Below are 12,818 nucleotides of genomic sequence, written 5' to 3' on the forward strand. Positions count from 1 at the left end.
CCCACTATTCAATTCAATTCAATTCAATTCAATTCAATTCAATTCAATTCAATTTTATTTATATAGCGCCAAATCACAACAAATGTCGCCTCAAGGTGCTTCATAGATACAGAGAAAAGCCCAACAATCATATGACCCCCTATGAGCAAGCACTTTGGCGACAGTGGGAAGGAAAAACTCCCTTTTAACAGGAAGAAACCTCCGGCAGAACCAGGCTCAGGGAGGGGCGGCCATCTGCTGCGACCGGTTGGGGTGAGAGAAGGAAGACAGGATAAAGACATGCTGTGGAAGAGAGACAGAGATTAATAACAGATACGATTCAATACAGAGAGGTCTGTTAGTACATAGTGAGTGAGAAAGGTGACTGGAAAGGAAAAACTCAATGCATCATGGGAATCCCCCGGCAGCCTACATCTATTGCAGCATAACTAAGGGAGGATTCAGGGTCACCTGGTCCAGCCCTAACTATATGCTTTAGCAAAAAGGAAGGTTTTAAGCCGAATCTTAAAAGTAGAGATAGTGTCTGTCTCCCGAATCCAAACTGGAAGCTGGTTCCACAGAAGAGGGGCCTGAAAACTGAAGGCTCTCCCTCCCATTCTACTTTTAAATACTCTAGGAACAACAAGTAGGCCTGCAGAGCGAGAGCGAAGTGCTCTAATAGGGTGATATGGTACTACAAGGTCATTAAGATAAGATGGGGCCTGATTATTTAAGACCTTGTATGTGAGGAGCAGGATTTTGAATTCAATTCTGGATTTAACAGGAAGCCAATGAAGGGAAGCCAAAACAGGAGAAATATGCTCTCTCTTTCTAGTCCCTGTCAGTACTCTTGCTGCAGCATTTTGGATTAACTGAAGGCTTTTCAGTGAGTTTTTTGGATCCTGATAATCCTGATAATAATGAATTGCAGTAGTCCAGCCTGGAAGTAATAAATGCATGAACTAGTTTTTCAGTGTCACTCTGAAACAGGATATTTCTAATTTTAGAGATGTTGCGCAAATGGAAGAACGCAGTCTTACATATTTGTTTAATATGTGCGTTGAAGGACATATCCTGGTCAAAAATGACTCCAAGGTTCCTCACAGTGTTACTGGAGGCCAAGGTAATGCCATCCAGAGTAAGAATCTGGTTAGATACCATATTTCTAAGCTTTTCAGCGCCGAGTACAATGACCTCAGTTTTATCTGAGTTAAGAAGCAGAAAGTTAGTGGCCATCCAAGTCTTTATGTCTTTAAGACATTCCTGCAGTTTAACTAATTGGTGTGTGTTATCTGGCTTCATGGACAGATAGAGCTGGGTGTCATCTGCATAGAAGTGTAAATGTATGCTATGTCTTCTAATGATGCTGCCTAGGGGAAGCATGTATAATGTAAACAGAATTGGTCCTAGCACCGAACCCTGTGGAACTCCATAATTAACCTCAGTGTGTGAAGAGGACTCTCCATTTACATGCACAAATTGGAGTCTATTAGATAGATATGATACAAACCACTGCAGTGCAATACCTGTAATACCTACAGCATGTTCTAATCGCTCTAATAGAATATTATCGTCGACAGTATCGAATGCTGCACTAAGGTCAAGAAGGACAAGCACAGAGATGAGTCCACTGTCAGAGGCCATAAGAAGATCATTTGTAACCTTCACTAAAGCTGTTTCTGTGCTGTGATGAGCTCTGAAACCTGACTGAAACTCTTCAAATAAACCATTCCTCTGCAGATGATCAGTTAGCTGTTTGACAACTACTCTTTCAAGGATTTTTGATATGAAAGGAAGGTTGGAGATTGGCCTATAATTAGCTAAGACTGCTGGGTCTAGAGATGGCTTTTTGAGTAAAGGTTTAACTGCAGCCACCTTGAAGGCCTGTGGTACATAGCTGATTATTAGAGATAGGTTAATCATATATAAGATCGAAGAATTAATCAATGGCAGGACTTCTTTGAGCAGTTTTGTAGGAATGGGGTCTACTACAGTTCGCTTACCGTCCAAATCGTTCCACAGACGATGCCATCTCTCATCTCCTCCACACATATGACTGTGTGGCCACTACCAGCTCCACCACCATCATCAAGTTTGCTGACGACACCGTCGTGGTGGGCCTGATCTCTGACAACAACGAGACGCCCTACCTGAAGGAGATTAGGAATCTGGAGAACTGGTGCCAGAGGAACAACCTCCTTCTAAACGTCAGTAAGACAAAGGAGTTGATAGTGGACTTCAGCACTAAGCAGGAGAGGAACTACCAGACCCCCGTCATCAACGAGTGCCCAGTGGAGAGAGTGGACAGCTTCAAATACCTCGGAGTTCACATCACGCAGGACCTGTCATGGTCCTGTCACATCAACACCGTGGTGAAAAAGGCCTGTCAGCGTCTCTACCACCTCAGACGCTTGAGAGACTTCCGACTGCCCCCCAAGGTGCTCAGGAACTTTTACTCCTGCACCATAGAGAGCATCCTGACGGGAAACATCTTAACCTGGTTCGGGAACAGCACCATGCAGGACAGACGAGCTCTACAGAGGGTTGTGCGTTCAGCTGAGCGCACCAACCGCTCAAAGCTCCCTGACCTGCACTTAATCTACAGCAGGCGGTGCTGGACCAAGGCCAGGAAGATCGTGAAGGACCTCAGCCATCCCAACAACGGACTGTTCTCTCTGTTGAGGTCAGGAAAGCGATTCCGCTCCCTGAAGACCAACACAGAGAGACTGAGGAGGAGCTTCTTCCCGCAGGCGATACGGTCTCTCAATCACAGCACCACACAGTACTGACCCACACATATAGTTCTTACACACACACTGGACATTCTGGACATTGTTCTCACTTCATCACTTAAACCACTTTAAGCATATTTGCACTGCACAAGACACTATATAATGTGGATTGCACAACACTGGACATTATATTCCTCATTTCCAGTTAATATTTGTACAGCTGCTGTTATTGTGTGTATATATATTTATATTTCTTCATACATTCTTATATATTTCTATACTGTGTATTTTGCTGTACAGTTATTTTATTTTCAACTTTAATTTATATATTTTATCTTATTCTTCCCAGTTAAATTTACCCTTTACCCTTCATTCTAATTTGTGTTGTACAGTTATCTCATTCTTAACTTAATTTTTATATTTTATTTTATTTTATTCCTTCCTGGTTAAATTTACCCTTTTTTATTTTCATATTTATTTCCTATCTTATTCATAGCCTTCTCTTTTTTTCTTTAGGTCACGAGCAGTTGTCCAAGCATTTCACTGCATATCGTACTGTGTATGACTGTGTATGTGACAAATAAAAATTTGAATTTGAATTATTCTCCTGAATTAGAAGAAGGTGATAACTATTACATTTGTTAAACTGATTTGCATTATATTAGACTGCTGATTTATTGTGAATGAATGATATATTTTTATGATGCTTTATACTGCTGAGTTATAAGAAATACTGTTCGCAGAAAGTCATCGCCTTATTTGTCTGATTAGAAGAGAACAGAACATTGGAGAGGTTTTCTGCCCCATCTCACCAGGAGCAGATAAACAGGGAGCCAAGGTCGTAGCTTAGGCGCTGTGTGAGAGAAAGAATGTGAATGTTTAGGCTTTTATGATTAGGTGGAGGCTATAAGAGTTTGAAAAATGCTCCACCATTTTGAGATCTGATGCTGTCTGCGTACGGTGTCCATCTCCCACGCGTGTGTTCAATAAATCATTGTTTGACTCAACCCGGCCGGACCAGTGTTGTTATTTTTGTTTTCCTCGTGTATCCATCCCCAATATTTGAATCCGTGACACTGCCTTACCTCTTTGCATATAGAGAAGTACCCCAAGCTTCTACTGGCTTCTCACCTTTTGAACTATTATATGGTCATGAAGTAAGGGGCCCCCTCTCTTTGCTAAAAGAAATGTCGGAGGGTGACCGGAGAGGGGCAGCGGCTACTAATATCATCTCATATGTTATACAGATGAGGGAGCGACTTGAGAAGATGACTGAGCTAGCCCAAGCTCATATGGTAGCTGCCCAGCAACATCAGAAGGTCTGGTATGACCTTCTGATGAGAGGTCATTTGAACCTGGACAAAAGATACTCCTTCCAAGTAATGACAGTAAGCTGTTAGCTCAATTACAAGGACCTTTTCAGATTCAGCAGAAACTGGGAGCAACCACCTATCGGGTGGAAACTCCAGGTCACTCTCGCTCCAGTAGAGTTTTGCATTTAAATCTCCTGAAGGAGTGGGTGGAGAGGCAGAAGAGAGTAGAAGTTCTTTTGATAAGGGAGATTCATGAGGAGGAAGAGGTAGAAGAGCAGTATCTTCCTTCAGGTGTTCTCCAGCATTTTGACCTTAATCACCTTTCAGAAAAAAAACAGCTTCAGTTGAGAGAGTTATGCAGCTCTGGAGTGTTTCAGGAGAATCCTGGGAAGACGGATGTTATTGAACACGACATTGTATTAAAGGATGGAGCGTCTGTGAGACGTATGAGTTATGGATTCCAGAGCGGCTGCTAACATCACTGAGGAAAGAGGTGGATTTAATGTTGTCTCTAATAACCATTGAACCATCTAAGAGCAAGTGGTGCAACCCAGTGGTTTTGGTCCCAAAGAAGGATAGTAGCCTGTGGTTTTGTATTAATTTGATGGATCGGGTACGAAGTTATGCAGTCTATCTGGGTCAGATAAACCAAGTTTAGGTGGAGTTTATTTTCGTTATGCTGACCTTTTCCGTACTGCGTACTAGCTAGCATGACGGAGTTTCTATACAACTGGGTGGGTGCTATGTTACTGATGTTGAACTTTATTTTGTACACAAGGTTAATTATTAGAGTTTCCAACCGTCCCGTAAAAAACAGAATCATCTCGTATTCAGAGAAAATATCACACGTTTCGTATTGAGGTGAAAAGGAACACAGTTTGTCCCGTACTTCAGCTACAATGAAAAAGACACAAAGCTGGAGCTGCACAGCTGCCTCTTCTCTCATTCTCAATATGTATTTAATAGTAATTTCTAGTATCAGCTGATGATTACTGGAGCCACAGCTGTAAAGCTGCTGGTCATGATGTTGGTTTGGCTATCTGGTGAGAGAGAAACATGAAGATGAAACCAGGAGATGTTCTTACTGAATCATCAGAGCTGAACAGGTGATGGAGAAACAGGTTTACCTTTTAGGTGACATGAATGAGTTGAAGGGAAGTTATGAACTGTCTTTGAGAGACGAAAAATAACAGGATCCTTTTCTATGTAGCTGTAACTGTGCAGGGGCAGGTAGGGCATTAACCGGGAGAGTACTTTTCTTTCTTATTCTCATTTAAAATATTTAGCTTTTAAAAAATAATTATCGGAATCTTACAACAAGCGATTGATATATTGATACATATATACCATCTGTCAGAAGAAAATTGTACATGGTGTGATCAGCTACATGAAATGTGTCTTTTTATGGATCACTAAGCAATCCACATGTCTACGTGACTTTTCACATAAACTCTTGTGTGATAAACTTATTTAGCAACTAACAGCTTCCTCTTTTCTAAGAACATACAGATTTAGAAAAGGGGAACCTCAGCTCTGAGTTCTTAGAATAACTTTGTTATCTTTGTACGCACACAAGCTTGTATAAATAAAGAACGCAGACAGTGACAGAGCGCTCTGTGACCGTCCTCGCGAGTAAAGACAACTGCAGTGTTTGTGTTTTCTAACTCAGGTGTCTCAGCTGACCACCAACAGTAGGCAGAGATGGGGTTAGTATCTTGCCCAAGGATATTTGGCATGCAGCCAGGAGGGAGCCTGGGATCGAACCACCGTCCTTCTGATTAGTGGCTGACCTGCTCTGCCACCTGAGCTACAGCCACCCCCTCACATTTGATTCTGTAAAAGCTAAATTTTCACTGCTTTTATGACCTTTTTAGTGGGGAGAACATAGCTAGGATTTAATGATTTCACAAATCTTTTAATTCCTTTGTCCTCCACAATGCTAAATGGCCGGGAGTCCTCAATCACCATGGTAACCAGGTCTTCATCTATTTGAGATTGTTCTCCTGAGGAAAGACAATAAAAACAAAGCACAAATATAAACATTACACACGTAACGTATTACAGCTGTATAATATTGTTATATCATTTAGTAACATTACTACATGCTATATTATCATGACATTTTATGGCTCACCTGGTCTTGCTCCACAATCGGTGTTCCCCTTATTCTCATGCAAAGCTCTGTAGTGCCTAAGCATGGATGAGGTGTTGTTGTTATATCCCAGCTCCCTGGCACATAGCAAACACTTCACCTTGTACAAAAGTAAAGACAGCTTAACATAAATTGTATTGCACCATCAGTATTATGAAAATACATCTTCTGTAGAAATTTACATACCTTGTTGGGAGGAATAACATCAAAATGTTCCCACACAGGGGAGGACATCCTCCTCTTCTTAGCTGGCTCCATTCTCTCCTGACTTTCTCTCCTCACTCTCATAAACCTCCAAACTGTCTCCGAACTCTCACTAACCGCAGCTCTCCATTAAACACCTACATTTTGAATGAAGTCTGAGGGGTTTATATCGCTGTCATAGCTCGCGGCAAAGTTCGAACCACTTCATGAACCAGTCACGTGGTACAGCCGGGCAGCGAGGCTTCGGACGTCATCATTTTCAGCTCCTCCCATAAATGAAGCAAGCCTTGATACGCGCATCGCGGAAACGCCCCCTCAATTACTCGACACCAGCTTTGAATCCTCGATACAGAATGTCACATCACTACTCTGACCACCACCAGTAGGCAACGGGTGAAGTGTCTTGCCCAAGGACACAACGACCGAGACTGTCCAAGCCAGGGCTCAAACTGTCAACCTTCCGATTACAAGGCGAACTCCCAACTCTTGTGCCACGATCGCCTCAGACTATTCTCATAGGCTAAAATCATGGCATCGGTCACCGACGGTCCAGGCGTGGGATTTCTCTCCTGGAAATATGCACATTATTTTTTCCTTTCTGTTGGTAGGTGGGACAGTGCACTTGTGGCAAGTAAGCAAGCTAGAAGACTGGCAATCTTGGTGGGTATCCAGAAGCAACACATTAACAAAAGAATTCTGAGTAAAATCAGAGTTACTTTCCTTAGTAACTAGTTACTTTGAAAGTAACGAGTAACTTAAAGTAACTGAGTTACTTTTGACAGAAGTAACTAGTAATGTAACTCGTTACTAATTTAAAGTAACTTACCCAACACTAGTTGTCATTTAATATGTTATCACCTCAAATGACATTTTGTTCAACAATGTAAAATCTCTTTATTAGGTAAATTGTTTTTCTGTATGTGTTGAATTATATAAACTCAGGGAAATGTCTGGTTTTTTAATCAAATGCAGCTACTGATATGATGACACTGACTCTCACGGTTTTATTTTGAAGTTTACTTGATTGAACTTATTAGCAGAGATTGATCTTCACTTTATCACTAATATAATGCTCAATTTATTGTTTCATTAACTTAATATGAATGCATATAGTTCATTTTCATAAAGCTGCCCGAGAATTCAAGATTAATGAATCAATGGTATGGAAGTGGAGGAAGCAAGAAGAATGAATTGAGTGAAGTTTGACTTATCTGTCTATTTTGATTTGCTTAACCCTTTAAAGCCGGTCGGAGCGGGCACGCTCCATTTTGCATAACTATTTTTAAATCCCGGTAGCACTGCAATCACGTAAGATGGCGCAATAATATTTTTTGCATATGAAACCGGAGGAGTTGTACTTACACCTTCTGCCATCAGCTTGTCCTCGGTCACAGTTTCCTTCCATATATAGCTTTGCAAAAACAACACAAAAAGCACTTGCAGCAACAAAAACATAATATTCCAGAAACACGCTTTGCCGATCCGATCAGCTGTTTGTAACACTTCCTATGTCCATCAGCGCGAACTATCCCATGTCCGCCATAACCTGCCCGAAACCGGAAGTGACGTCATTTTACGGAAATGTAGTTTTTCATCATCGGGGCCTTATGAGCCTATACTGGTGTTTTTAAAAGTTAGGTTTGACTTTATGACTTTCTGTGTCGTTTCTGGGATGCTTAGGACTCAAATTGCACTGCTGGAAATAGTTTATTTTGATGCATATAATGCTTTTTTGCAAATTTGCATTATAATATTTATTTTCGTTTTTCCTGCAGTATATAAAAATTGGTGTATTTCAAAAATAAAACTATGAAGACACTCAAAATAAATTTCCTGTGGTGGGAAACTAATTTGTGCAACTTTTTTGTATTTACAGTTTTGAGGGATAAGCCTCTTAAATTTGTCTAACTAGAAATATATGTTTAAAAAACAAAAACAATTTTCAAATTTTTTGTAGTTTATTGCACTTTTTTGCAATTTATGTAATTACTATGCACTTAATGAATACATATTATTAAAATTTTGGCTATAATGGTTGTATTGATGTACATCAACTTGAAATGCTCCCAAAAATGGCACTATAGCATGTAAAAATATAATATAAGCTCTGGCGGACTTGCTTCTATGGTAGGTCTTAAAGGGTTAATGCGCCTTGTGGTCTGAAAAATACGGTAGGTGAAACTGATAAATTTGTATCTGGAAAGATATATTTGTTGGCAGCAAAAAAAAAAAAAAAAAATTGAGTTGAAAGAAAATGAAATGGAGTGTTTCAGAAGTAAAGATGATGGCCATGTAGGTCTGTGATCAGGAGCCTAACCCTGCTGTCAAACACATGGTTAAAACCAGTGTTAAAACAAAAATCTTTTCTTTAGAATTACACTTTAAACAATTTTAATGGGGATTTGTTTAAGGTTTTGGGTGTTAATTGAAATTTGAAACATGCTCAGAAATAATGATCTAGACACAGGGAGTGTATACATGACACCTTTTTATTGATAAACATAAACAGTTCAGGGAATGGACTTGTTATGGACTAACATAATTTTATTTTTTTGTTTCAAATTCTTATTAACACAAATCTAAACCTTTCTCTGTATTACTGATTTGAACTTTTCCCTTCTCACATCACAAAAGGTATTTAAAATAAACCTTGTAGACACCAATCTAGATCATTTGTGGTGTATTATTTCAATTATTTCTACTGAATAATAGCTAGTCAACCTATAGTAATTGTGATGTCCAAAGTCAACAGAAAACAATTTACTGACATTAAGATACAAATTACACTCTGTTCCTGTGTTTATTGTCCTTTATCTCCATATTGATGTACAGTTAATTACATGCAGATGAATTCAATTCACACCAATCATCATTGTATTTTGCAGGCCCCCATCTTCACTACCACAGCTGCACCTCCCAATAAAGCCCCAACTGCCGCTCCCACTGCGGTACCTACTGGTCCCACCGCAGATCCAATAACTGCTCCTGTAACTGCTCCATAACCCACTCCAGTAACGGACACGCCAGTTGCTAGAAATAAACGACTAAAACGGTTGTTTTTTTCTGCCACTTTTCTTGCCTCTGCAGGAGTTATGGATAAACTTTCTCTCATAATTTGTTTTATCTCATCTACAATAGCTTGATAAGCCTCTTTGAATATTTCATTGGTATAGTAGCTTCCTCCGTTGTCCTTAACCATCACATTGATCTTTTCCAGCAGCTCTCTGACCTGAGTGGGTTCCTTGTTTCTGTTGTTAAAAACGTGATATCCTCCACGACACTGACGGATGAAGTCAGAGAGAGCTTTACTTTCTTTAATGAAGTCCTCTATGTTGACTTCATCTTCCTCCAGATTGTCTCCATAAGTGAACAACACCATAGTGTAATGGTGTGCTTCCTTGCCAAATATCTTCTGAATCATTTTCACTGTGTTTTGTTCTTCCTCTGTAAATCGGAATGGCTGCAGCACAACCAGGAACGCATGAGGACCAGGAGCAGCAAATAAGATGCACCTAGCAATCTCTGTCACCACCTCATTGTTACTTTTTTCGGTGTCAAACAGACCTGGAGTATCGACTACAGCCAGTTCTTGACCTTCAAACTGACAGGTTTCCTTCTGACACTCTGTTGTTACCGAGGAAGGAGATGATGTAGATTTGAAAGCTTTTGTTCCTAAGATGGTGTTTCCTGCTGAACTTTTCCCAACTCCAGTTTTCCCAACTAACACAATCCTAAGACCTTCCTCCACTGGTTTCTCTTCTTCCTCCACTCCTTGTTCACCTGTGTGGAAATTTCATTGATATATAAAGGTATTAGTGACTTTTTAAAGGTACATCTAAATATCAATATTATGTAATAGTGAGGAGTGAAACCCATTTGATAAAAGTAGTAGAAACGTAATCCTTTCAGACATTGCTCCCCAAAATTCATAAGATCATAGCTGAAATATAAAAAACATACTGACTCCTCAATGTGATGACATTTGTAACAGCTATAAATGCAACATTAATTCTAAACACAGCAAAATACCAAAAACAATGAAGAAAATTCAATTTAAGTTTATTTTATTTAGACACCCCCAAATCACTACAACAGCTGCCTCAAGGTACTTTATATTGTAAAGTAGACCCTACAATAACACATACAGAGGAAAAACCCAACAATCATATGACCCCCCCTATGAGCAAGCACTTTAGCGAGAGTGGGAAGGAAAAACTCCCTTTTAACAGGAAGAAACCTCCGACATAACCAGCCTGGGGATGTGACCAGTTGGAGTGAGAGAATGAAGACAGGATAAAGACATGCTGTGGAAGAGAGACAGAGACTAATAACAAGTGTGATTCTGTGCAGAGAGGTCTGTTAACACATAGTGAGTGAAGAAGAAACACCCAGTGCATCATGGGAATCCCCCAGCAGCCTACACCTATTGCAGCATAAGTAAGGGAGGATTCAGGGTCACCTGGTCCAGTATGCTTTAGCAAAAAGGAATGTTAAAGTGGTTGCTGCTTTAAAGAGAGAGAAAAAATGTTGAATTATGTATGAAATACCAAATAAAGTTGATGGATATAGTCGGGTCGCCTTCAACCAAAGAAGAGCAAGTGATAAGAAACAAATCTGCAAATTATCGCAGTGCAAAAAAACAAAACTAACAAAAAGGACACAAAACACAGTCTCCATGCACAGAGATAAAGGAATTGCCCCACTATCAGCCTCTATGTATCCTGGTGAGGATTCTTACATTCAAAGAGAATAATAGACAGGTAAAGTAATTCCCACACCACTAGTCACTGCCAGCAGCTGCTGCAACATAGAGAGGAGATATGTGAGATGGGGCATGGGGTGGAATCTGACTGCTGCAGAGAGCAACCCAGGCTGGGCAGCTGTGTGGAAAGAACTTTTACTTGAGTAAAGAGAATCAGTATTTCAACTTTTTCTGGAGTATTTTTTAATACAGGTGTCTGTACTTCTACTTTTGCCACCTCTGCTTATCATCAGCTTGATTCTTCCACACTTCTGAAGAATTGTCAGTGTAATCAGAAAAATCTTGACCTCATTCTGTGTAGTTATTAAAACTGCGAACATGAAATGTGTTCAGTTTCATGCATCCAACCTGCTGTAAGCTGCTCCACCCAAATCATAAACTGTGTCACTGGATGTAAACAAGTCTGAGCAAGCCTGGTAACAAATGCTTTACATACCATCTCCAAGAAAGCATAAAATCTTTGGTTTGTTTTATTTCTTTTCGTTTGAGTTATGTCGCTTCATCCCATACACAAAGTAAAACCCCAGTAAAACTATGAAATCATAACAACACCTTGTCCCTGAAAGTGCTCAATCCCTCCTTGGCTTTTTTTTTTTTCATCTAAAATGTTAATTTCCACGGAGAAGCTGGAGAACAACAGGAGAATTTCTGTGAACTAGCAACTCACGGTTTACATTGTACTTTTGATCAGACAAAATCATCTGAAAACACAAACATGCATTTTTTTATATCTCTGTCGACAGAGCACAAATTTACTCATAAGAAAGCAGACTTTATGAGGTTGTCTTTGTTTGCATACTCTACTGAGCAATTCAGACAGTTATTGTACACATGTACAAGTTTAACCCAATACATGTCTGCCAAGCTGCGTTGCTCTTTATCTAAAGTGTAAAGTACACCTGAAAAAGAGTGTGATATATAGAGAGGCACTTACCAATCTGGACAACCTGTCTGTCCTTGTCGTCTTCCATAGTTTTGTTTCAGGCCGTCGTCGTGTGAAGTGTGACCTGCTGAATAGTTTCGTTTTCTTCTTAGCTTTCTTATATTCTGCTTCTAGTCCCCTCCCCTTAAACATGCCATTCAGACACACTTATGAAGCTGCCTCATGCCTGTGCCGAAGACATCTCATCCCAAAGATTATAATGACTACAGACCCATGCACTGATATTGCACATCCCGAAGACCCATCCTGGACCAGCTCCTCTAAGGATATTATAAGAATTGTGTTTTTTGACTTCTGCAGTGTCTCGAGCACCATATGGCCAGCTCTACTGCTGGCAGTGATGCAGTTAGACCCCCCCCCCAGTGGCCTGGATAGTTGACTACCTGAAATGCAGATCACAGTGTCAGTGAGGTTTTGGTCGTAACTTTGATGAGTTGCTGAAACTACATGTTTATAGTGCAGCTATGGTTTTTCTTGCTAATAAAGTGTCATATAATCTGCTTATCTTGTGCTATGAGCACAGTTTATATAGGAAATGTGCACTTTAAACTTTTAATTGCATGATACTTTTACTTTACACATAAATAATGGGCAAACAGTACTTGTCTTGATGGAAGAAAGCAATTGATTCTTGCTGCCTGCTGATTCCTCTTTTGAACAGTGCGAGGAGTGAAAGGCAGTGCAAAGCGACGGAAAAATCATACTGTCTAGCTAAATACCATGAGTAAACACA

General features: G+C 40.1%; 1 protein-coding gene across 1 annotated transcript in view; it reads right to left on the bottom strand.

Moving 5' to 3' along the window:
* Positions 1-12,143, bottom strand: part of LOC102782036 (GTPase IMAP family member 9-like) — a 61,466-nt gene extending 49,323 nt beyond the window's left edge. The window contains exons 1-2 of the mRNA XM_087838535.1: positions 12,077-12,143; positions 9,514-10,160 (exon numbers count right to left, since the gene is read on the bottom strand). Of these exons, the coding sequence (XP_087694661.1) occupies positions 9,514-10,160; positions 12,077-12,113 (684 nt within the window). The 5' untranslated portion in view covers positions 12,114-12,143. The remainder of the gene's footprint in view (positions 1-9,513; positions 10,161-12,076) is intronic.
* Positions 12,144-12,818: the final 675 nt, after the last annotated feature.

The sequence above is a fragment of the Neolamprologus brichardi genome, chromosome 3, assembly GCF_056152115.1.
Source record: "Neolamprologus brichardi isolate AB-2024 chromosome 3, ASM5615211v1, whole genome shotgun sequence".
Taxonomy (NCBI): domain Eukaryota; kingdom Metazoa; phylum Chordata; class Actinopteri; order Cichliformes; family Cichlidae; genus Neolamprologus; species Neolamprologus brichardi.